Source organism: Acipenser ruthenus, chromosome 30 (genome assembly GCF_902713425.1).
Source record: "Acipenser ruthenus chromosome 30, fAciRut3.2 maternal haplotype, whole genome shotgun sequence".
NCBI classification, from domain to species: Eukaryota; Metazoa; Chordata; class Actinopteri; order Acipenseriformes; family Acipenseridae; genus Acipenser; species Acipenser ruthenus.
The window spans coordinates 11,807,181-11,832,783 of NC_081218.1; the positions used below are offsets into that span (position 1 = coordinate 11,807,181).

The following is a 25,603-nucleotide window of genomic DNA, read 5'->3' on the forward strand; positions in this document are numbered from 1 at the left end:
GTCCGTAAAAAGCAATTAGCGAGAGGTTGGCTGAAGGATTTCACAGGACGCCAGTCCAGTGCAGAGACAGATTAAAAACAGATGAAAGTGTGGTCAAGTGAATGTTGCTGCTTCTGGGGCATTGCGTACTTGCTTCTGTCACTCAGGTCGACCCTGCTTCAGTCTGAAAATACTTAACTGACCCACATGACACCAGGTCGCGACCCGGGTAGAGCATGCCAGTGTGAAATGGGCTTTTACAAGCATCAGCATAAACATAGTTTCTGTGGCTGTCCCTCACTTACCGCCCGCTCATTGTCTTCATACGCACAATGTAATGGTCTATTAAAACTATGTATATGATAAATAACCATTGACTACAGAACCTGTTGACACTGACTCACTGACCTGCCAATTATAAAAGCTTTTTACAGATTTTGCACCCATTTTTGTTACCTGAAAACAAAACTGGCCAAGTTACGAAACATTGAGAAACAGCCTGGAGGTTCTTAGCTACTCTGTTGAGTCATTTCTTCACTGTTTCTTCACTTCAGTGTTTACTTTTTAAATGGTTCTCTGTAAAGATTTGAAATAGAGGCCACTTTGCTTAAAGAAAAGCAGTGTACGCGTGCATGAAGTATGCATATTTGTATATGATTTTTAACAGGATTCAAAAAAAAAAAAAAAAAAAATTAGTTGAGCACGCTGGTTCATAAGTATTTGACAGGACAGTAAAATTTGGAACAGAACATCACATGACCAGGGCATGCCTGTAAGATGTCATTTAAGTTACTGGCAAATTATATTTGTTGAAATATTTGCTCTCCTGGCTTTCCTCACTCTACCAAATGTTGTTTTCCAATGCAGTATTAAATAACATTCTCATGCAGTTTATCATGTGTGTCTTTGTTTGTGATTGCATGTTAGTCTGTAAGAGGAAAGGTGGAAACAAACAGATTTGACTGTAAATCAAAACCTAGATCTCCCATTGCTGGGACTGTACTTGTGATCCAGTTTCACATGCCGTATAGGTGTAAACTGACAGTAGCCTGAGGAATGCGTGTGTGTGTGTGTGTGTGTGTGTGTGCGTGTGTCTACTTGTCTCTTTCAGTGAGGACCGTTTAGTCCAGGCCCAGGCATAACATTTGAACAAAAACAGCAGGTGACATTTTTTTAGGGTTAGTCATAGTTTTATGGAATGGTATTTCGTATCTATATTTATTTGTTGACCTTTTGGGGGTTATTTTTTTTTTGTTGGGCAAGGGAAAAATTGAGAATAACAAGGCGTAAGCCTCTATTAATGCTCCATAAAAAGTAATTGTTGTTATTTTATTGAATGTGATTAAGTGCCTGAGCTGTACTGTATGGCTTTGTTGATTTGACAAGCATAGTAATGTCCCCAGGTACCTGTATGCCTCAGGTGGCTTTTGACAACAAGGTAGTGCATGTCCATTTGTTTTTCTTCTGTCAGTCTAAATCTTTAGAAGTACAGACAAATGATGGCAGTGTAATCGCAGGACCTCTTTCCCCTTTTATTTTGTGTTGTAATTAGTCATGTTAAAAAGGGGTCAAGGAAGATTTGCCGCTTCTGAGATAATAAAAATAATATATATTTTTGTATATTTAACACCTTGGGGTAGTGTCCGGGTCGCAGTGAGGTTGGGAGGTTTGTGAATCCTCCATATTAAAAGCAACTCCAATGGTGTGTCTGTGTATTTGGGTGTGTGTGTGTGTGTACATCTGTGACAGAGCTGGCTGTTTTCAGATGAGCTGTGCACTCGGCTGGTCGCACAGGTATTGCTGGCAAGAGGCCAGGCCTGGATTCCAAAAACACTGAGTCACAAGGGCTGATCACAATCTCGCTGCACAGCAGAAAACACATCAGCAGAGCATGTAGTGAGCTCATTCTCAACACACTGCCTGCAGTAGAGGGAGAGAGAGAAGGAGAGGGAGAGCAGCTCAGCAACACTCTGCGCAGTCTCTTTCTTATGTGTTCACCTTTGAGCTGATACACATTCGCACACAGTTCTGTACACTGGCACCCTGATATTCAGTTTTGAGAATATGCAGTAACATTTTTACGAGAGAGGTTTCTACAGCAAGCATAGGTAGCTGCGTGGAAGTTTTTCACACAGAGGACTGCATTGCCAGCTTCTGCTGTCACTGTTGGAGTTAATCTAAATCTACATTTTTATTTTTTGGTGGCTGTTTTTGTTTTTGCCATCCAGACGAGAAGGAGGAAGCCGTTTTGGGAAGCATCCCTCTGCTCAGCTTTTGGATATCTTTGCTCCAGCCGTCGGACAACATCAACCGGAAACACGCCTTTAAGGTCAGTCAGTCAAGCTGGGGTCCTTGGGTGTGGGGTGATGGTTGTATAATGGGGAGCAATTACTGCTTTTTTCTGCCCTGATACTACGCCTGCAATGCTGTAAGCACTGTGCATTCAGATCTCCCCGGAGGGATACTGGAAACAAGGGTATCCCAAACCCTATTCTCCTCCCTTTCGTATGGTTTCTGTAAACCTCACCTTTGCTCTTGTGTCCAGGAGCACTGGCCCCTGGTGGCAGTTTTGGATTAGAGATGTGGTTAGAAGTTCTAGTAAGGTCAGTGGTAGAGTTTGTCAGCAGCGGTTTCCAGCAGATGTCAGTTCAACTTGATCTAGCAGAAAGAAAGCAAGCAGAGCCACTATTTCAAGTGCACTAAAATAAACCATCACTCCACTGAGAGATCTTACACCTCAGTATTAGCCCAGTCCTTTCCAAATTATCTTCTATGGCAAATCAGTGGCACTACGATGGTTCTGTACTGAGGGAAAATGGCAGCACAAAGGCATCTACACCAGTACCACAGCGGTGATGTTTTCAGTCGTATGACAGTGGATGGAACCAGTTCATCCAGGTAAAGCAATGCAGTGCTGTATCAGGACCTCCGAACACTGTTTGTTCCAGATCCACAGTGGCTGTGATCTGCTAACGGCTCTGCTCGGATTTCTAAAGGACGGTTTAGATAATGGTATAATATAGTATAAACTCTTAGAGCACTAAAACAAAAAAAAAACATTGAGGGAGAGGGTTCAGTACTTCTAAATATTTTTTTTTTATTTATTTTTTTTATTTTCTGAGCTCCCACTGATGTTAAACAGAAAGAACAGCATGTAAATTATTAAGCAGACACTTCCGTCTTAATGGGTACCACTCTGTTACTATTTTTTGGAAGGAGTATAATTCATGCATCGCAGCTCATACATGAATAATGAGTTGTTTTTCTCCTGGATAGCGGTACTGTTGCAGTCACAGCTCTGCACTGTGCACGGTGTGACTGCTCTATCCCTTCCAGAGCCTGTTAACTCCTTCAACCCCACTCCCTCTGCAGCCCGCAGGAAGAGCTGTGCCATGGGGGCTTATTTGTAGATCGTTGAATAACCTCGGCTGTTTGTCTACCGGCATGGTGCAGCATTTTTGTTTTTATAACACAAATGTTCTGGAGACACAGCATCTTTCTACTGTTAGGATTCAACAATAATAGTGACAGTGATTTAATCATTTTCAGAAATATAATTTCTCATTCTCACTCTAAAGTCATATTAAAGTCATTTTAGATATACGGTATTTATAGAAGACATTTTTTTTTTTTTTGGCTAATGCTGGGCAGCCCTGTTGTGTTCATGTCTGTTAAAAGGTTCCACATGACTAGCTGAAGTTGCTGGGGGGGAAGTCAGTTAACTTTTTGCCTCAAGGGTGTCTTGTTGCTGGCACGCATTACCTGACAACATGTACCACAAACACAGCTGTCCACCAGCTAGAGTCAACACACTGTCATATTGATCACAAAAACTAAGATGTACTTGTACATTAACTCTATTTACAACTATTTACATTACACCCATCTTCATTGTTGTTTAACTAACAGAAATCCAAACCAAGAACCATATTTTCAAAGCGTTTCCTCCGTTCTTTAATTAACTTAGTTACAAAATGAGATACAAAACCCATTGGGAGTTTCAAGATTAATTGAACTCTGGAGTATATGCTTTGAAAATAGGCCCTAACTTGTAAAGAAAAAAAAAAAAATCGAAAACTTGACATAGGTCTACATAGATATTTACCTAAACTTGTCAATAGCAAGAGTTACACCAAATAAAGTGGTCAAACCATGAAAAAACAAGTATTCATCTGAGCTTTTTAAGTAGTATTATGTGGTTTCCATTCCATTTTGTAATTGGATTTTTATTGTTTAAGAAGAACGAAATGCACTGATGGCATAATGGCAGTGCTGAGTAAATAGCTTTAGGAATGTAGCCCACATTCATTTGACATGTCGAATTGGACCCTCTCTCTGTGTCTTTCTCTGTCTCCCTGTTTCCTGGGTTAGAGTACAATAGATGGTTTGAAAACAATAGCTGGTTTTATTTTAAAAAGCAGCTCCACCCCTATAAAAAAGACTGCGGTGTACCATGGTGAAACTCCGGCAAAGTGGAGTGCAGTATAGTGATAGCATGGGCATGTGAAAGAACAGAGAAGTACACAAACCATAGGTCATTATACAAGGGCACAACATGAGCATATAAATGAGAAAAGCACATTGGCTGAAGAAATAATGAACTAATTTATCAGTCCCAGTTTCATATGGATGGTCCTTCGGATGAAACAATACTGATAAGAATATAAACCAGTTGTTAACTGAACAGCTTATAAATTTAAGGCATGACCCGAATGATGGTCATTTTTGGAAAACAAATCAAGTGCGAGAATGTGAGACAAGTGCAAAAGAAGACCCATGCTTGAATAGGCTTGCAACAGCTACAGAAGGAGGCAGGCAGGATTAAAATGAGAGCAGGATATTATTACATCACAGGCCTTAAGACAAAATGACACTAGCTCATGAGCATGGATTCAAATCTACACAAATACACAGTGCCAGGTGATCTAACTGCATACTAACTGCACTGCATACCTCATCCATTTGTTTATGATCACTGGCTTGCACGTGACCTCTGGAGAAAGACACGACAGCCACAAGAATAAGTAAATGAACCAATAATGAGTCATTCAATTGGCGTGGATATTGGAGTTGCAACACTTCCCAGAACAGTGTTCTTTGAGCAGCCTGTGTCATATAATTGCATTTCCAAATATTTAGTTTTTTTTTGACAGTATTATAAAGATTTATACAACAACAACAAAAAAAACGCTGCTAATACATGACACTTAAATTCCTCCCTCGTTTGAATGGCCCGATCTGAAAAGTGTGTTTTGCTGATTGACTAAAGTGTTTAAATACAAAACATGCTTTTTAATAGCGTGCTTCTCTTTTCAAAGTAGTTCTTGTTTTATCCAATCAACTGGTCACTCTCAAAAAGGATAAACTGAATTGACTTTGAGAAGATTCAGTTCGGTTTTGACTAGTTCTAACCACTTCTGCTGTTTTGGAATTGTGAATTGAAGGGTCATTTGTCACGCCTACAGGACCAGTAAACCCGTGACCAGTTGTTTATTGTGCGTGTCACTCCACACCTCTTCACGAATACCTCCTGACCACTCTCCCCATACTGTAGCTGTACAGTACACGTGACATTTCAATTGCATACTGTATTGCCTCAAAGCAAACCGGCATATCATGTGAAAATTTTCACTGTAGTTACACCACAGCACCTCAGTTGTTAATTACCATTAGTACGCAAATATGATTTGATTATTCCGGGACAATGGAATTCAAATGTCAAGAGCACAGCAGTTTGAAACACTCTTGTAAGCTTAATAGATCCACCTGAGATCCAGATAACTGTCAAGTTCACCTGTTCCCAGGACTCGGGAATGGATCAAAATTGCTGTGCAATCTTCAGTTTTAAATCACACATGTGACTGAAGATTTTTCTATAGTTGGCTATATATTAGTATTATCCGTATCAAAACTGAACCAGAGCACTCTGTTTAGAGATCGCTGGTTAGCAGTCGTAGTAAGAATAGTAATTTTTAGAAATGAATACTGCAAATCCACTAAGGTGCAAAATCTCGCTTTTGGCAATGGAACTTGTCTGTATCGGTCCATCCTATCTCAAATACATTGCTAAAGAGATTTGCCCATTCCTACATGATTAGTCTTCTATCTTTATTACCTTAAACAGTAGGTTGCAAATTGTTTTATAAGTTACATAAAATGTATGATTGTTAGAGTATGCACTGTGTCTCCTGCCTGTGCTTTGTTGAATATAAAATCTTCACAAATTACACCTTATCTCCCTGCTGAGTTAATGTACTTCGGTGAAGTTTTCAGTTGTTATTTATTACACCTGTCAGTCCTTCCAACTTGTCCTCTACTAAAATAAAAATAAAATAAACAAGCTAACCGTGCCACCCTGTGGTTCGAATTTGAGATTACACTCAAAACATTTGAGCATATTGGTTTTATATGTTTCTGCAGTGAGATAATGCTTGGAAAATCAGGAAACACAATAGCATTTGGGACGAAAAAAAAAATTAAAATCTTGTATTAAAAATGTAAAGTGTAACCATGAGGAAAGCGTTGGAAAAATGCTAAATGACTGTGCTGAATTGAGTACTAGTAGTTCCAGGAAAGGAACTGCAATATATCAGCTGCGATGCTGTCAGGAAAATGACCTGAACTTGAACCAAAAAGAAAATGTGCAATGTGAAAATTCCTGGTGAAAGATTACCCAGGTGTCTGAGCCCTCGGCCACACTTCTCCTGCTAGCTGGGTGCTCTTTGTGTGCCCTTTGACTTTCATTACTCTCTCTTTTTTTCTGTCCACACCTTTTGTGCGAGGACCCCTGGGCAGTCCTCCAGTGTGCCTGTCTGAATTTCAAGATGAGCTCCCCTTACTGTAGGTAATATATCTTTTTCTTGTCTTTTTGTTATTTTTTCTATTTCAACTGCATGTCAGTGTTATCAAGCAGCAGCTTTTCTCCAGTGAAGGGATTCACGAATATCTGTCATTTTCAAACATTCACAGTTTTTACTTGTTTGTTTGTTTAATTATTATTCCGTATTGGAATGATGCACGCTTAGTAAATCTTCCTCAAATCTATTTACCAGTAATTCAAATGTTAAGCTTATTTGAAACGTGTTGCCCTTGACTGGTAATCACCATTAGCATAGGGTTTTAATTCAATTAACTTTTTAGTTGGAGAATATCAATGTATGCCAATAATTATGGTTATATATGAAACAATATTAATTTGAACATCAAGGTACATACTGCCCCATGTTCAGCTATTGATTCAATTTTTATCTTCCCTGAATGCTTGTTTTTTCTCTTGCTAAACAGTTATTGAATTAGATCCTATAGCAGTACCAGAGAACTGGGTCCACTAAATAAGGCAGCCATGATGTTGAGGGTGTTTTGAACTCCAAATAAACTGGGGAAGAAAATGAAAATGCAACTGGGGGAAAATGATCTTGCTTACAGGTTCAAAAAATTCCATTTGCACAGTCTAAATCATTTAGATATAGGAAATATGTTCACTACCACGTTGATTTCAATTCAACCCATAATGGACCAGACAATGGTATTGGATAATCGGTCTATTGCATGCATGAAAACTGTCTATGCTACTTATACACCTGCTTATGAGTGTTAAGAAGCACACTGCACTCATAGGTTGATTGTCATTGCCTGACTACACTGACTCTCTAATGCTTGTTCCTTATTTCTGTTGCAGGCCTCGTGGTGCCGGGAGTCGGAGGGATACGGCCACAGTAACGGGAGCTCCTCGCTTTGTCCGCAGGCTGAGCACGCCGGGGTCAGGACCTACTTCTTCAGTGCGGAGAGCCAGGAGGAGCAGGAGACCTGGATCCGAGCGATGAGTGAAGCTGCCAGGGTCCACATCCAGCCGATTCAGAGGTACAAACAGCAGCACTCAGAACTAACCCATGAGCTGTTACAGCACTGCCACCTGCTGGGCATTTAATGCATAAAAGATCACTAAAGTTAATTGCAAACAATCAATCAATCTTTTTTTTTTTTTAAATACTGTACTTTTAGTGAAAATCAGATTTGAATTAACAATTGATACTGAGTTAAATTATAGATTTTCTGTAAAAAGGCTGGCCAAATACACCAACAGGTACACAGTTATCCTAAATGCGCACACACATTTACACTCGCTACAGAGGTACACTCTTTGTACACTCACTTCCACAAGAATACAACCATCCCCAGTACTCATAATATTTGTTCTTTTGTTTCTCTACATACTGACCTCATTCATTGAGGAATAATGCACTGTAGTGGTGTGTAATAAGCTCTGACAGAGTGATGAGATTTCGCTGGCCCTGCACTGGCCTTGCTAGGCAATGTGACAGCGGTTTGATCCTCTTTGGTTAATGCTATAATTTATCTGTAGCAGAGGACCTGTACCATCTCTTTGGCAAGTGCACCCTGACAAACAGCACACAGCAGTGGTGCATAAATTACTTTAAAAATCAACATTCAACATTAAAACAAGCTGCTAATTGCTTTCCTTGTGAAGCTGATCTTCTTTCTTAACCCCAGATAGACTACAGAGGCACAGCTAGGAATTGTCTTTCTTCCCTGAATTGAAGAAATGTGTTGTGGCTATCAGTGAAGTTCCTGTTGGCTTATGTGCAAATATAAATTCAGTAGGAAAGTCTATGTAACAGGATTTAACAGCATGGGTAAATCCACTTGACCAGAATCAAGCTGTTTTTGTTAAGATGTGTCGGGCGCCATCAATCTGAGCAACCTGGCTCTTGCGAGATCTGCTGTAGCAGATTGCAGGAAGCTGAATTGTTTCTTTCTCTTTAAACAGAAAGAGCTGAGCGTTGAAATGTAACAATTTGTTTTCTTCTCCCACCTTCAGAAACAACTCGGAGAACATCCCCCCAGCAGTTGCCAATATGGTAATTGTGGCAAAGGGGGCGGAGCCTCGGCAGCGAGGGGAGGGAGACGGTCGGGGAGCGGAGATTCGAGAGTCCAGCAAGCAAGAGCTCAACGGGATGATCCCTGCAGAGGCCATGACACCCCCCACACCCAGGTCCCCCATGACCCCTGAACTTGATGGCAGAGGGAAGGAGAGGGGAGAAAGGAGGCAGCGCCAGCCCAACGGGTTGGGGGGATATGGCCGACATACCTCAGCCTTCCGGCCCCAGGCGCCCCGGGACCCACGGGACTCCCGTGAGGCTGTTGTGCTGCGGAGAGGGTTTGTTCCACGCACACAGCCAGAAAGACAGGCACAAAGGAAGAGCTCCATGACTCAACTGCAGCAGTGGGTGAACCAGCGAAGGACTGCTCCGCCTCCAGAGGACCTGCGTAGGTAAGAGGGTGAACCAGGAGTCTTTTACAAGCATTGATATTTCACCCACTAGGGCCCCAGTTAAGGGGCATTAATTATAATAACACAAAATGAAACTTTGGGATACTATCTTTTGAGAAATGAAACTCTCTTTTTCTCTCTCTCTCTCTCTCTCTCTCTCTCTCTCTCTCTCTCTCTCTCTCTCTCTCTCTGCCTCTGTCCTGCAGTCCAACCCGTTACTACTCTGTGAGCCCTGGTACCCCATCAGAGTATTATGGGGTGTATGGCCCCCAGTTTGTGAACGAGTATGGGATGTACACACCAGGGGTGCGCCCAGACAGTATCTGCTCAGAGTCTGGCTTCGAGGGGGTCCCTCCCCGCTGGGCCATGGAGGATAGGCGTCGATCTTTGCGGGACGGAGCCATGTACCCCCAGGAGCGTACACGGGATGTGGGGGTCAGGGGAGGATACGTCTGGGCAGCCCCTAACCCGGCCGCTGTGTCTCCTGCCCAGCACACTGCCTACTATGCCCAGTTGCAGTCTGCACAGAGCTCCCTGCATCGCCTCTCCCTGCAGCCTCGCTCACGCTCTGTGCCCCGCTCACCCTCCTCCTCTCAGGGTCCTTACCCCCCTGGCTCACGAGCCTTCTCCCCTGTGCGTTCCCCCAGCGCCCGCTTCGAGAGGGGCCCTGCTGGCCACCACAGAGATGGCCACATATACGCAGACCCAGCTGCTCACACCATGAGGCGATCCATCAGCTCACCAAAGGTAATTATACGCTGTGTTTGAAGCAGTGGCTCTCAATGTTACCTACCGTTAAGATTATTAAGTGATTGCAAAATTGGATAGTAATTGCAAGTGGCAAAATGTGGTTACATTTTATATATAATAACCTTCGGATGAGACGGATAGCAGCTTGGATGTTAGGACTGTTTGTTGACAAGTTGATGTGTGTTTAGTGTGGCACGTTCATGTTTTGGGTGCATGGAAATGGGTTGGCGGTTACAGTTGTCTCATTTTATTAGTGATTTACGCACAGACTACAAGTGATATGCCCATCACCACACTTCACTTGAAGATTGGGGGTGTTTCTCCTATTGGTTGGCACAATACTGCACCTGTTTTATTCTTTTTCTGTCTAGTACGAGTATCCCCGGGACCGGAGGTCAATACCCCAGGAAATGTACCACTACAACTACCCCGCCTCCCCGTCCTTGCAGGACAAAATGGTAGGTGCCTAGTCTCGGTCCACAATTCAGGAAACTTGACAATTGGGAACATCTGAACACACAGCCATGCAGAGAGGACTCCTGCGTTTCTCTTGTTGTAACCTTTTCATTTCGCTGCTGCCTTTTCTAAAAGCACGCAACGCTTGCGACTCAGATTGCTTCCCTTTCTTCACTGTTTCTTTGTGTCTGTTTCTCGTGGCTGCTGGGCTCAGGAGGATATCCTAGACCTGCAGTTGCAGAGAAATCTGGAATACCTTGATCAGCAGGTAGGCCTGCCCCAACAGCAGAGACCATAAAAATAAACAATGCATGTCCCAGTCGCTCCCTGTACCACTCAGCATGTTACATGTGAGGAAATGCCGTTTAATTTAGATAGATCCCTGGACACTCGCGGCGTGCGGAGATACTGTGAGAAGTCTGTCCATGTGGTCCTATCTGCTTGGAAGACTCTAAAGGTCCTCACATGGGCAGCGTCAAGTCATAGGTGATGTGCAGCCCACTGGGAATAAAAGGAGCTGAACATATAGTGCTGTGACTGAAGCTCTTCATCTGGACTATTGAGTATCCTAAAAGCCTGCCTGTCTCTTTCTGTTCCCCGAATCTCTGGTTATATTTGTGGTGTTAGCACCCTGACCCCTAGTGAGACACGGACAGTGTGGTGCAGAATTCGGGGGAGAGGTGTGGTCAGTCAGCCATGAATGACACTGTGATGTAGAATGAACTCATTCCTAATGCCTGTTCTCTGTGTGTCATCTTTCCATATCACTAATAAGATGAGCTGTCCATAAAACAATGGATCCACAGCAGTGAGGTATTATAACATAGCGCCTGTTTTGTACTGCATAAATCACTGTTATGGACCACTGTGGACAGCTCATGTGAAACACATCTGTACTGTGCCTTTTGTGTATCCTGTGCTACTGTAGCTAACAAGTGACTCTCATGTACTCAGCATACAGACATGATGGATAAGATCAGTATTAAGTGCAAGATATGAGTCTCTTTCTCGTTTAATAAACATGCACAATACCTGCACCTGTGGTGTGAATAATATAATAAGTATGCCACTTTAGCATGTTATACCACCAAAAGAATAGTTCATACGAATGACATCTGGTCAGCATTATAAGATGCTGGCAGTCATCATTCTCGCCAAGGACAAGCATGCTTCCCTAATTGAGATAATAATGGATAGAGAACAGTGATAGAGAGCGGCAGACTCACAGAAAGAAAGGAGATAGAGAACAGAGAGTGAGGCTAGGGTTCCCTGTGAAACAGTGTGGTTTAGGAAGGATTTTTAATGATTGCATTCTCTATATTCATGTAGGTTTCTCCATATCACGAAGTCTACAGGGACGTGCTGCCAGCCTACAAGACCAATGAAATTGATATTGATGTAAGAACCCCACCCGTCTCTGTCCGTCTTGTATGATGAGACTGCAGGAGAATTTCACATAAAGGCTGTATTGATGCTGACCGCCCTTGTTTCTCTCTCTCTCTCTCTCTCTCTCTCTCTCTCTCTCTCTCTCTCTCTCTCTCTCTCTCTCTCTCTCTCAGAAACTCCTGGGCCAGCTGTGTGAACAGAACCGGGTCCTAAAAGACAAGGAGGCGACCGTGCAGCGCCTGCGAGTTGACAAGGTAACCAGCCTCGGAGCACTCTAACCTCCCACCCCTTTGAACCAACAGTGGACCGATTCTTTAGGATAGTCTTTACAGCCTTCATTATAATAACACATCATCAATAAGCAAATCTACTTGCATAAGATGAATGTCCACAGATAAATGGACCGGTGTACAGCAGTGTAAACAGGTGACTGTGTAGAGGTAACCACTGTAGAGATACAGGAACAGACGGTTACGGAACGGTGAACATTGTGTTTGTTTGTTCTTCCTTAGGACAGTCTGGAAGGAGCTTTGGTCGCCACTCACCAGGAGCTGGACCTGTACCGAAATCAGCCAAGCATCGCAGACAAGCTGCAGATCAAGAAAGAGGCTCTACAGAACCAGCTGATCAACATCCGTGGGGAGCTGTCACAGGCCTCCAGTGTAAGAAGAGGCAGGGAGACGGAGCCAAGGGTTAGGGTGTGATTGAAAAGACTAGGCTTCGGGGTTATGTACTGTAGCCAGTCCTCCTTTGATGAAACAGTCCCTGAATTACTGAACTTTACTGTACCAGAGACAAGAATTTGGGGAGTCAAAGAATCCCTGAAAAACCTGGTGATTTAAGATCCCAGGATAGCTGTGATCAGACTGTATTAATGGGGAATAGTGGGGGATCTGTACTGGAGTCAGGTCTCCTTTGGTGAAAGAGTCCAGCTAGATAGTTGCCAGCAATGGAATGGACTGGCTTGTACTGACAGATGGGGGTAGTGGATCATGTTGTAAGTGGGTGTGAATGGCGTTTGAGGCTCTGCGGTGTGTGTGTGTGTGTGTGTGTGTGTGTGTGTGTGTGTGTGTGTGTGTGTGTGTGTGTGTGTGTGTAGTGCAGTGCTCACTGTGCTCAATGCAACACCCACAGGTTCTGGCGACGGCGCAGATGGAATTTGAGGTTCTGGAGGACGAGGTGGGGGCCGTGCACAGCGATCTCTGGGAGCAGCTTCATGCAGGAGGGCAGGTAAACTAACAGCTAAACTGCCTTACAGGGCTTCACAAAGTCTCCAGAGCATGCCCCCTTTTCTCTTTGCCCACCTTTGCGCACGATAATATAAAAACACTAACTGTTAACCTAGATATGAAACGCAGGTCCCTGTTTTGGCTGCTTTGATGTTGTGTTAAGGCAGAGGCAGGATGCTTCTCATTGCTTTGATAATTACCTGAGGGCATAACTCTTTAGAACAGGCTTACCAAATCAATTATTCACCAACTATGCCTGAATTATTTAAACCGCTTATCACTAATGCATTAATCCAGTATGTGTATTTTCTAGATGGTTCATTATAGGTTTTTTAAATATTGGCTGTGGGAGGTCTTGTGAGTGAAAATAGCAGTGGAACGGCAGTGCAATGCTGACATGTATTAACAACTGGCAGTGTATGTTCCAGGATCATTGTGTGGGTTTGATTACCACGTCTTCTGAGATCTGACTTTGATTGGGATGAATGCAAGTTATTCAAGCTTGTTTCTGGATTTCAGATTGCACTGTCACAGTGTTGATAATGGGCGGCAAGCTTTCGCTTTGTTTAGGTGCACAAGGCTGTGTCTATGTTTGTCTGGATACTGTTTTTTTGTATACAATAATCTAGTCTTAAGATACCCTATTGCAGTTTATCGCACCAGTTGGCCCTTCACAGATGTAATGTGTTCCATCATATTGGCGAGATGCATGTCCTACGTATCTTTGTGACCATGGCGTCCCAATACCATTTCTCCATTGCTTGCGTCATATGACCGGTAGAGGACGGTGGTTCCTGGGCTTCTGCTTTTGTGTTCAGTGTTCATCCTAACAGTCTGCTCGTCGTTTCAGAACGAGCTCCTTCACAGACACACACAGAAGGAGTTCTGGAGGATCCAGGATGTGCTGGAGGGTCTACACAAAAACAACCCCTCCCGGGGGACTGACACCGCCAAGTACAGAGGTAACGGGACTTGAGGACAGACAGGGACAAACTGGGCACCAGGGCCATAAGTAACTGACAGGGATAAATAGGGAGGTATTGGGGCCAGCCGTGAAGGGACCGGGGACCTGGAAGTTGAGAGGACACATAGCATTGGACAAGGTTGGTTTAAGTTAAGATATATTTGGTGCAATATCAATCCTAGTTGTCTCATACTTTATAAGTTCAAGCCTTACTGATTCTTGTTACAAAGTGCTACAGCAGTTTAAGAATGGCATATTGTTTTCTTTGTTTTTGTAAAGAAATATGCAGGCAACACCTTTCTTATCTTCATTCTCAATATTTCCTGGCACTTTGTGAACATCCTTTATGCTGTTGCCACCCAGAGTCCTACTGAGACCGTATCCACCCAAACACTGCATCTACAATGTACAGTATACCCTACCCTAAAGGGGGTGAAATATTTGACAATAGCGGCATTTAAGGAGAACAAGGTCTCAGATTAATTAGTTTTAATGTGGCAGAATGGGGTACTCATGATAAACCATTTGGGTAGTACATCCTGGGAGGAAGATACCGTATGGCCAAAGTAACTCTCCGTTTCTCTATCTCAGTGACCAGCGGGGCCTCTGGGTCCTTCAGCACTAACAGCCCGGCCAGCCCCCTCAGCTCCGTCAGCCTGACCAGCCCGTTGAGCCCCTTCTCTCCAGTCTCGGGGTCTCAGGTCTCCCCAACCAAGCAGGTCATCATCGAGGTGAGTTACACCTGCTTAGATTCACACTCTCACAACTTTCTGATACTGCCTTCACTCCACTCTCCTGGGATCACATGTGAGCATTTTAACCCCTCAAGACAAGGATAGCTTGTAGTTTGGTTCTTGTAGGCTCAAGTTCCTGCAGAAAATCTTTGTTTTTTTGTTGTTTTTTCTTGTTCTTTGTTTTTCATGTTTCACATGTGCTTGCTTGCTTGCTTGCTTGCTTGCTTGCTTGCTTGCCTGGTGCTTACTTTCCAGACATTTCAGTTATAAAAGTATCTACCATCCCAGATGTTACCAGATCATTACAGGGAAAAAATTAATACATCGATGTCTGTCCAATTATATTAGAATGACATTCTCTTTTACTTCCAGGGTCGCAGGAGCTCAGATATGTCAAATGCAAACTCTTGACTTATTTTAGAGGTTTGCTCATAGGGTTTGCACTACTAACTTTTTCTCCATGTTATCAAAACATGAAAAACTCTTATTAGTGCTCAAGAAATTTTGCACTGTTGGAAAATCACAGAAATTCTGAAACAGTACCTCCTGTTGAAATACAGAAAAGTGTGGGTTTGGGGTTGTGTTAAGGACACTTGACCTGCAGATCCTTCACAGTCATGCAATGGAAGGACCCTACCAGATCTAACCCCCACCTACCTACAATCCTACCTCCTCAGTGTCTCTGCTTTGTGTCCATCTTGGCTTGGCTACTCTTAACGCTCTCTGCTTTATCTCTATCTCTCTCTGTCACCTTCTTTCTCTGCTTTAGGACATGGGCCCTCCTCGACCCCCACTCCCCAAATCTTACATCCCCCTGGAGTCCCCCCTTTCCATCCCCCCCTCCGTCCCACCCCTGCCCCTCGACAGCACCCTGTGGCTCAGCAGCAGTGCCGGACTGCGGCCCGACAGTGAGGATGAGGAGGAGCGCAGACTGGGAGAGGTACCGACCCGGACCAGACACACCAACACCAGTCGAGCCTCGACTCCCACCACAACCCCCTCACCTCCCACTCATCCCTCAACTCTCCATTTCATTTCTGTACTGGCTTCTTTATGCTCATGCGTTCACCACCACCCCGCCTCCTTATGTAATTGTTCACCTTTTAAATCCATGGGTCCAGGAAGAGCAAACAGAATGAGACCAATATACTGTTCAAGAAACAAGCTTTACTACGCTGGTCCCTTAAAACTGGTATAATAAAGCGTGTCAGAATAAAACATATTGGCAGATGCAGCAAGCTTTGTCATTGTGCACTGCAGCGTTGTCATTGCACACTGCACTTGATAGTTTACAAAAAGGGCTGTGGGTGATGCTGTCCAGGGCCCATGAAGCTCCATACTCCATTTTTTTAATTTATTTTTTTGTGTCGTTCTGGTGATCTGTCTAATGTGTGTGTGTGTGTGTGTGTGTGTGTTTGTTTTTGAATTTAGAAACAGCTCTGGGTTGAATTTGGCTGCCTGTTACTGAATCATTACACATAATATAGTAATACAGAATATTATCAATAACAGTAAAAATGATCTTGTTTGCCACACCTGGTATGGAAATGGTACAGAGCAGAGCTTTGCACATTTCAGGAATACAAGACCCCCTGCACTGCAATGCCATGCAGCCAGATTCAATTCCACCACGCCATCAAAAAGACTAGTATACACTGCCCTGTGAACTGTGCTCAGACCCGCACTCCCTCGCTGTCCACACACTTAGCCTTTAGTGCTTGTTTCTGTTTTATTTGCAGTCGAAGTTCAGTTTCCGATCAGATACTCCGCCAGCAGAGAAATCCAGCCCTGGAGAGTCGGAGCTGAACAATCAGAACAAAGGTAAGAGTGGGATTTTCCCTTTGGGAATTTTCTTAAAGAACAATTGTCCAATTGCAATATATTAACACTAATTTAAATGCTGATAATTGGATTGTCTGCATTCCTGCCTGAACTATTATGCCAACCTCTACCAACTGGGACAAAGTGGGGTGGTTTTAGTCACAGCCGTCAGTTCTTTACCACGGTCTTCTAGTGTAAACAAAGGAGTCTCACAGCAGCAGGAATCTGGTACAAAACAAGACGGAGCTCGGATATTTATTTTCTTCGTTGTTTTGAAGTTGTAAATGACACCACACTGGAGAACTAAACTAAATACTTCAGGACGAAAGTAAACTGTAATATCGGACGGCTGAGCCATTTACCGAGCAAAACACTTTGTATCTCTCTTTAATAAAGAGTAGAAGCGATACCTTGGAGTTTGCTGCAGCACGCTGGGTCTGTGGGCAGGACTGATCCTTGTCAAAGACCCAGCGCTGTTGCTTCAACCCTGCTTAAATACCTGCCTTAACTGATCGCAGGTAAGTACCTGTTTGGACAGGAATGGGATCCTGGGAAATGTAGTTCAGGGTTCTATGACAACTGAACTACACTTTCTTTTACAACACACATCTTAGTAACAACACCTGCTTTTCTCCATGCTGTCTGCAGTGGGCGTTATTCCTCCCTGGACCAAGTCTCCTGTCAAAGAGGAGACAAGCTCTCCGTCTCTCACCAACCGCAGAAGCGACAACAACAAACTGCCCAATGGACACATCTCTCAGGTAAGACAAGCTGACCCTCAGTGCAATACTACCATCTAACACTAGAGGGTGGTACCGGAACCCACAGAGCAATCCCATGGTCCAGTTTGAAATATGTACCCTGCAACGGTTTATTTATTTACCCTACAGGAGCGCCCAAAGAGTGCAGTGTTCCCTGCAGAGGTGAAGATGAAGATGAGCGTGAAGGAGCAGAATGAGAGGATCAAGCGACACCACAGCAGCTCAATGCGTGAGAAGAGAAACAGCCTGCAGCTTTCTAATAACCAACAGATTGATGGGGTCAAGCCTGCTGTCAACTACAGAGTGGTATGAGTCGAGATGTCTCCTTTATCTTGCCCAATGCACCAGCAGGCTGGTTACCTGTCCTCCTTCTCAGCATTAAACTGCACAGTATTCCCCCAAGCTCTCTTTCTGCCCCACAAAGGCAGAAGTCCTTTCTTTGCTTTTTTTCTCACTCTGATTGGTAGATGTTCTCTGTCTGCCTCTTACTTGTGCCTGTCCTCCCTGTTTTGTGGGTGTCCTCTGTTGGCCGGAAATCATTGTTAGGTGAAGTTCCCTGCCACTTTATGATTGGTGCCTGTGCTCCCTTGCCTCTCTCTGACTGGCTTGCTCTGGCTCAGGTGCGGCGACGGCTGACCGCTCACGAGGTGGACATCAAGGACCTGGAGGCGGCGGTACGAGGGCAGGGGATGGAGTCCCCGCGGGAGGAGATCGCTCGACTGCGCCGGGTGGAGATCGAACCCGAGCACTACAACGTGGACATCAGCAGAGAGGTTAGTGTCAGGGGTACTCATGGATCTGACTGACCTTGATGACTTCCTGCATCTGGATGATGTGTAACACTGACAGATCCCTCCCTCCCCAGCTATCGACGCCGGACAAAGTCCCGATTCCAGAGCGATACCTGGATACTGACCCCGACCTGCCCCTCAGTCCAGATGAAATCCGTGAGAAGAAGAAGAAGGTGCAGCGCATCAAGACCCTCATCGCCAAGTCCAAGTACGCCGCACTTTCAACACAAACGGCATCATGCTCACTCTGCTTCCATTTATTTTGCACCTACGTGTACAGCTAGGGCCCAAGGTTTTGCATCCCCCTGCAGAATGAACTCATTTTGCTTCGTAAAGTCACATGAAACCTGCTGAATAATGTTACGTTAACATATTAAATTATATACCACTTTGATTTGATTTCAAAATCTAACATGAAATACTGTACTACTGTTATGGCTTCCGGTAGATTTTTGCGATATCATTTTGTAGTTTCTTTGATTATATGATGTTAAATAAAATATCTAAATTATGTTCATATAGTTTTTTTATTATGTGTCAATCCTAAAATTCTAGGTGATGCAAAACCTTTGGCTGTAGCTGTATGTACTATATTGAAATAATGAATCAAGCGGACGCCCTAGCTAAATTAAACCAGAAAGGAGATTTTACATAATTTATATTCTTTGACAATTTCACTTATGTTTGTTATACATGACTTGAATTCTTTAGGCTGTCTTCAGTTTCATGTGATATTAGGATTAGAGGTTTGAAGTTCTGGATGTATAACCCCATTCCCCTTCCTCCCCCGCTCCCCTCCCTCCTGTGATCAGTTTACAGAACATCGTGCCTCTGCTGGACGGCCCAGCAGATGGACAGGTGGACACAGAGCAGCAGCGGCAGGAGCAGGAGAAGCGGATCGAGATCTCGTGTGCTCTTGCTACCGAGGCGTCCCGACGCAGTCGCCTGCTCTCTGGTGAGGAGATGAGACGGCTTTAAACAGCCTAGACAGAAAAAACAAAAAAAAGACTGAATTCAGTTATATATCCATGCAATCCATTTCCCTCAGCTCATGATTTGTACATATATTTGCAACCAAAAGACAAACCACATACACAACTGTGCCTTTATTCAGCTGCTAGAAGAGACATTTTTAAAACCACAATTTGTCATCCTTTCTGATTGTTATGACAGTGTGTTGACTGTACTCTACTTTGTAAAATGCAGAACAAAGTGTGATACTGTCTGAATAGCACCCTCTCCTGGTGTTTACTGGTGCTGCAGCTCTGTTTGGATAGTGGTGGTGCTCACACATGACCTGTTTATTTTATTTTATTTCATTTTTAATTTAATTTGTTTTTGTTGGGTTTGATTCCATACCATTCCATTCCAGCTCAATGCGTAACCCCCAGCCCTCCAACCTCCCCGACCGACCCGGCCCCTCCCCCCATCGCTGACCTCACTGACTCCTCCCACTTCATGAAGGTCTAAGTCTGCACAGGTGAGTCCCACCCACCACACTGAGGCAGGACTTAGTAGCGGATAGCAAATTAATTGATTGGATCATCTGTTCATCATGGATTTAAAGAGCATGCCTAGAAAATGCCAGTGGTTTCCACGATTGAACTAAGGCCATTGCATTTATAACTACACTAAAAGGCTGCAGTGTTGTTGTTGTTGTTATTATTATTATTATTATTATTATTATTATTATTATTATTATTGGCCAAATCATCTCCCTAAACCTCCCCCTCACTCACCAGACACTGCCCTACCCAGTGAAGTGTTTTTACCACAGACTGCTAACAATGAAGAATTCTCGGTTTCCAGAGCTATAAACATAATCCACAGGTTGTTTCTAGTTTAAGACTGCCAGTTTTCATTAGCCTAACACTTTTGAAATCACTGCCTGGGGAACTGATTATTTTGGACAAAAAATCTTAGCTTTCTTTTTAATAACAAATTGATAAATTACTGATTCTCCTCTCATATTCTTCAAGTTTGTGAACTCCAAGTCCCTGTACTTCGATCAGTAACTGGCAGTTGTTAATATGTGACAAAGTCAAAACACCCCTTTTGAAAGTTTACTGTGTACACCATGGGAAAAGCATATCATAGTTCAAACGGATCTAGACACAGCACACAGCACTTACACAAAGCATTGTCTACTGGTGTGTGCATTGACTAGCACTGACTAACCCAAACCGCAAAAACACAATGGACACATGAATCAATCTCATTATAATGTTATTAGAAAACCGTACCGAATGGTCGTAAAAGGCAAGTAATTCAGCGGCATAGCCTTGCCGGATATCTGAAACCAAGCACCGACTACAATAAAGCTGGTGAATGGTGGCCATAGACATTGCTTCACTGTTGTTTTTAAAGGTTTTTCTGAAAGGGTTATGTTGAGAAAACACGATTGACTGCTTTTAAGATATATTGATTAAACAATAGTGTGGCTTAACCGTTTTTTTTTTAATACGGTCCAATTAATTTGCCTTATGAATGCCTAAATTAGTGACACAGATAATCCAGAAAAAAAGGCTTTAAATCTGGTAAATATTTCTTTACCTTGAGTCTAGGTGTTACCCTTCCTTGACCGTGGTCCTCACTATAAAGGTCAGTCAAAGGACCAACAACGTGTGTCTTAATTGGGTCGTGGCCTTAATATTGAAGATACATAATCAAAGCATTTGTCAAATCATTGTAATGTTGCTTATTGTAGTTTTCATCCATGCACACCAGTCCAATTTACTGTTTTGGTTTCTTATAGTTATTTATTTGTAATCTAAACCAAACATGCAATTGAGTTTTATCCAAGTTTCCAGAGGGTTTGATAGTTTACCTCTGAAACGTGCTTTGATATGTTTGGGACTGCAGATGGTGGCCTTAATACTGAATACAACAGTGGCAATAATATCACAAGCTGGCTTTATATTGCTGTCAATAAGAGAGAATCAGGACTGAAAGTTAGTGTGAAGGTGATCTTTTTAATGAAGTGGCCAAAGTTTTGGTGGTAAAACAAAACGTATGCATATTTCAAAATATGATAATGTGGTTTGCAGCATTCATGAGCACCTCACAGAACTCAGTTTGACCTTAAATCTAGTTGTGTATGGCGATCGAGTGATCACCTTTCTTCTCCAGTCTAGAAAGCAAGAAACTATAAAGCTTTAGCGAGCAGCCCTACTTGCTTGGTTTACACAGCAGTATTACACTGGGCCGCACTAGGAAATCTGTAACACTACTTCTCTCTTTTCAGCTCAGGCCCTGGCTGCGGTGAAGTTCCACGGATCAACATTCTGAGCGCTTTAAAGATCGACAAAAAAAGAAGCAAAACTAAAAGAACGAACCCTTTTTCCAGAGAGTATATTTTTTCATTCATTTATTTTACGGCTGTACGAGAATTAAAAAAAATAAATAAATAAATCTTAATACCTGGAAGCCCAGGAGACTTTGAACCCTATAAACCGGGAAGAGGGAGGCACTGCTTGTCATGCTGTCCCTCCACCACAAGGGGCACCAGAATCAGCTGGTACAACTATCCTGCCTTCTCTTTTGTCTCTTACTGTACAAGAAACCAGCCGGACTGGAGGGATCTACATCTGCTTTAGAAATGGTTTACAGTTGGGAGTAAGACATTTGGTTTGAGAACTTCAACACTACACGTTCCCCCTGTTTTTCCGTGGAGAAATTTGAATGCACAATTTGTTGTCCAAAACTTCTGAAGCAGTGGGAAATGTTTCACGCAGACCCCATCCTTAAAGTCTGGAATCGCATGTTGCAATCTTAGCATCATCCAACTTCAAAGCTGAATATCTAGTGAGGTGTAATGGGGCTCCCTGTGAAAGGTGCAGTACAGTCTGTCTCATACTGGGATGAAAAACTTTGGGGTCAACTAAACGCACCCAACATCTCTATGGACATCTGACTGCACAATATCCTTCATGTACTCTAGACCAGAAGGAAACTCATGCTTTGGCTTTACTTTCTTGGTAAACGAGCTTTTCAAACAGGATCGGTACAAACAGAACCAGTGTGCAAACTGCCCCCCAGTCCTTTTTATACTGGTACCAGCCCACCAGCAGCCATGGGTTCAGTCTCGCTGACTGGAACATAATGCAATATGCAGACTGTAGCAACTGCATAAGCACAGACTGACCCTGTCCATTCCAGCTTCAGTTGTCTGTGTGTATGTGGGAGGGAATTTGCTCAGTGCTCTTTTATACACATCTAGATCTCTCAAGTCTAAGGCTTTTACGTTAAATAGGGCTTGTTGCAAACTGTGAATGTTTGTTGATGTCCATGCAGTACATCCCAGCACTTTCTTTCGTACGTCTGTACTGATAAAACTTATACAGCTATAATAGAATATAATTATATACGTATCTTTTGCATCGAAGCAGTCTTGATGTTACACAGTGCACACATTACAGCGGTAACTGATAATAATAAAATACTAAAATGATGTTATTGCTAATTGTTATAAAAGAAATGGAGTGAAAAAGAAGTGACCTTAGAATATTAAGCTTGCTAGATCAAATGATAATTATACCAATGCCTGCTCTATGCATTGTTTTATGTTGATCATTAATGGTCTCTTGTGATGTCATTAGTTTTATGTTAATTCCGAGATGGGTCATCAGCTTACGTTCCAGGTACCTGAGTTGGTAGCGGCAAGCTGGCCAGTGCTTTTGGCTGCTGTCTTGGGCTTCATCTGCCTTTATCCTTACATTCAAAGACCTATCGTCAGTGTATAAGGAAGGAAAAAAGATGAAACTGCCACTTAACCCTGGCCGAAGCATTTCCATGACGCTACTCTCTCAACTTTTACAGTCCTGTCAACTTGTCAGCAAAGAGCCTGACTAGAAATATTGTAAGTGGAACAAACAACTCAAGATTCACAAACCCCCGATTAGTGCAAACCAGCTCATGTCACTGATTTTAGTGCTGAAATAAACCATTCTGGTGCCAAAAAGTGGATTATTTAAATAAAAGATGATCTCTAAAAGTGAGATATTGCAACAGTACACACATCCCCATGCCTGTTGCGGACAGTATATCTGTGACCTGTGCAATTAAGCTGTTGGCCTATCCTAAATCCAAAACCATTCCTTTGAAATCCAGGCAAAGCAATTCTAAAACTCAGGCGTAGCTCCAGCGTTTTAACTGTTGGCTTTAAACTGCATTCTCTGTTTCTGTTTCCCTTTCAGTGTCACAGCCTTTCTTTTTGCTGACTTGTCTACCTGTCACATTGAAAAGAGCTGTCATCTTAAATTCCTGTGAATATATTCATTGTTTATAGCTAACCTGAAGATGTACGTATTTAAAAGCAAAACAAATTCCTTATTATAATTTTTATTTTTGAAGCAGTTTTAATAAATCCTGACAGCAAACCTTCACACTCGAATGTGCCCAGTGTTGTATCTGCAATACTAGATAATGTATGCGATCATAAACCATATGCATGCAACACTAAAAACACGCAGTACTATAGAATTTAAATACACCATTCGGACAAGGCTTTAATTAGAATGCATATAATGTATAAGCACACGTCTAATTTAAATCTGTGTTAAATCTACAGCATTCAGCATGGATATTTTCTTCTCAATGCTTTAAACCAGTACCCTGGCATAACAAATCATATATACAGTAGTACAACATGTATTGAATATACTATATGCTGAACATTACACTTACATACATTGCACTAATGTATTTATGTAAAACATCCCTAACAAAGTATCAGTTCAGAATGCAAAAAAGACCAAATTGATAGGAGTTTGTACAAGACTATATATATATACACATTCACGCATACACAGCCTGCACATCTCCATGTATTTATACAATATGATGTATCTAAATATAATACCCCCTTGACATTGTACATGACATTGATGTGATCAATCTACTGTATGTTTCTCTTTAGAAAAAGGCTCTCCACAAAGTTGTCTGCAAATGATATTGTGACATATAATTCTAGTTTTGGAGGTGGATAATAACGGCTTCAAGCATAATTGTGAGTTATGGAAAAGATGTGCAAGTGAGTGGCGTTTCCTTGCTTCATCAAGCAACAGAACATTTTAACCAAATCAATCCCATGAGTTCTCAATTCTAAAGCCACACTCCTTCTAGCAGAGTAAAAACTACAACTGCGATGAAGGCAGTTATGGGTTTTGCCATTGCATGCAGCGTTTTGCAAATTGCAATTTTGCAATTTTGTAATGTATTTCTTTTAAAAAGCTGCCATAAGTACAGTGGCGCAAAAATAACAATTCTTGGGTAGGTCTCAGAACCAGGTTTGGTAAAAGCGTTAAAAATCTCTGGTAGAAACAAAGTAAGCAACACACCTGCATGCATTGTGTCAACACTTGCTCTGCGGACTGCGAACACATTCATAGTCAGCAGTCTTTGTTCCCTTGTGTGACAATATTATTAATGTGTTTTAACCTTACTGTGAACATCAGCTTGTACTGATCATGGCTAGCCCATCACATGAGAGTTCAGGGGTCCTTTAGAAGTGGCTGTGTACTGTACAATGATACTGATTAGGAGTGTAACAATACACTAATATCACAATGCAATATGTATCATGATACATGTGATTGTCCTCATGGATAATAAAAGATAGGGAGAGTATGCATCCATACCAACTATAAAACACACTTAAACTACATTTCAGGACCAGCTGGTCATCTACAATAAGCTTGGTTGCGCTGTTGGTCTTGTGTCACGATACAAACGATACATACTTCAAGTATAGATCATGTAAAGAAAATATCACGATTCATCCATACAAGATCGTTACACCCCCTAATACTTATGCTATTAAGATAGAAATTATGATTCGAAATAAGGAACATGAGTTACAATTATAATACATTTATGAAATAATATTTTGCTCTTACATGTTTTAAGAATGGTGTGTGTATATACATTTAATAATCTAAAGCAGTGTATAGATCCACTGCCTTTTTGATCAATTAAATAGCCTCCAGAGTATCTTTGATAAAAAGGGCAGTCTGTTTAATCATTGTAGTCTATTTATATGTTAAAGTTTTGCAGCAATGACCAGTCTGATTGGAACCCAAACACTAAGAACCAGTAGATCGTCATGCCCTACATCCACCTTACAGGCAGGTTCCTCCATAAAGTCCCATCATCTAAAAACCTGCAGCAACCACATTTTATCACAGGTGGATAAGCTGTTCTCTAGGTATGTGTGAACTCAAATGCAATACGGTTAAGAGTTGCTGTTGGGGACAATTTGCTTGAGCTATGCAAACAAAAGAAAACACTAGGCTTGCAGTAAGAACACCCTGCCCATGCAATAAGGAAATGTATGAGAATAATTTGATTTGGTTTGACACTTTGGGAAAATCCAGCTATATTAGTACAATGAAATTATTATTTTGTGGTTATGATCCCACAAGTAACACTGCCAAAAATATA

The 25,603-nt window shown here is 42.4% G+C and overlaps 1 protein-coding gene across 10 annotated transcripts in view; it reads left to right on the forward strand.

Moving 5' to 3' along the window:
• The window catches only part of LOC117394739 (pleckstrin homology domain-containing family A member 6-like), a 64,690-nt gene extending 41,141 nt beyond the window's left edge, over positions 1-23,549 (forward strand). For 4 of the 10 annotated variants that reach the window (XM_059004608.1, XM_059004610.1, XM_059004609.1 and 1 more), the window contains exons 6-25: positions 2,208-2,308; positions 7,658-7,839; positions 8,819-9,271; positions 9,478-10,018; positions 10,393-10,479; positions 10,692-10,745; positions 11,807-11,875; positions 12,037-12,117; positions 12,376-12,525; positions 12,998-13,093; positions 13,943-14,054; positions 14,648-14,787; positions 16,530-16,611; positions 17,260-17,372; positions 17,502-17,678; positions 17,993-18,145; positions 18,238-18,371; positions 18,976-19,118; positions 19,536-19,643; positions 21,408-23,549. In XM_059004608.1, the coding sequence (XP_058860591.1) occupies positions 2,208-2,308; positions 7,658-7,839; positions 8,819-9,271; positions 9,478-10,018; positions 10,393-10,479; positions 10,692-10,745; positions 11,807-11,875; positions 12,037-12,117; positions 12,376-12,525; positions 12,998-13,093; positions 13,943-14,054; positions 14,648-14,787; positions 16,530-16,611; positions 17,260-17,372; positions 17,502-17,678; positions 17,993-18,145; positions 18,238-18,371; positions 18,976-19,118; positions 19,536-19,633 (2,966 nt within the window). In that variant the 3' untranslated portion in view covers positions 19,634-19,643; positions 21,408-23,549. The other 6 variants (XM_059004607.1, XM_059004611.1, XM_059004612.1 and 3 more) reach the window with 6 other exon arrangements.
• The last annotated feature ends 2,054 nt before the right edge of the window (positions 23,550-25,603 follow it).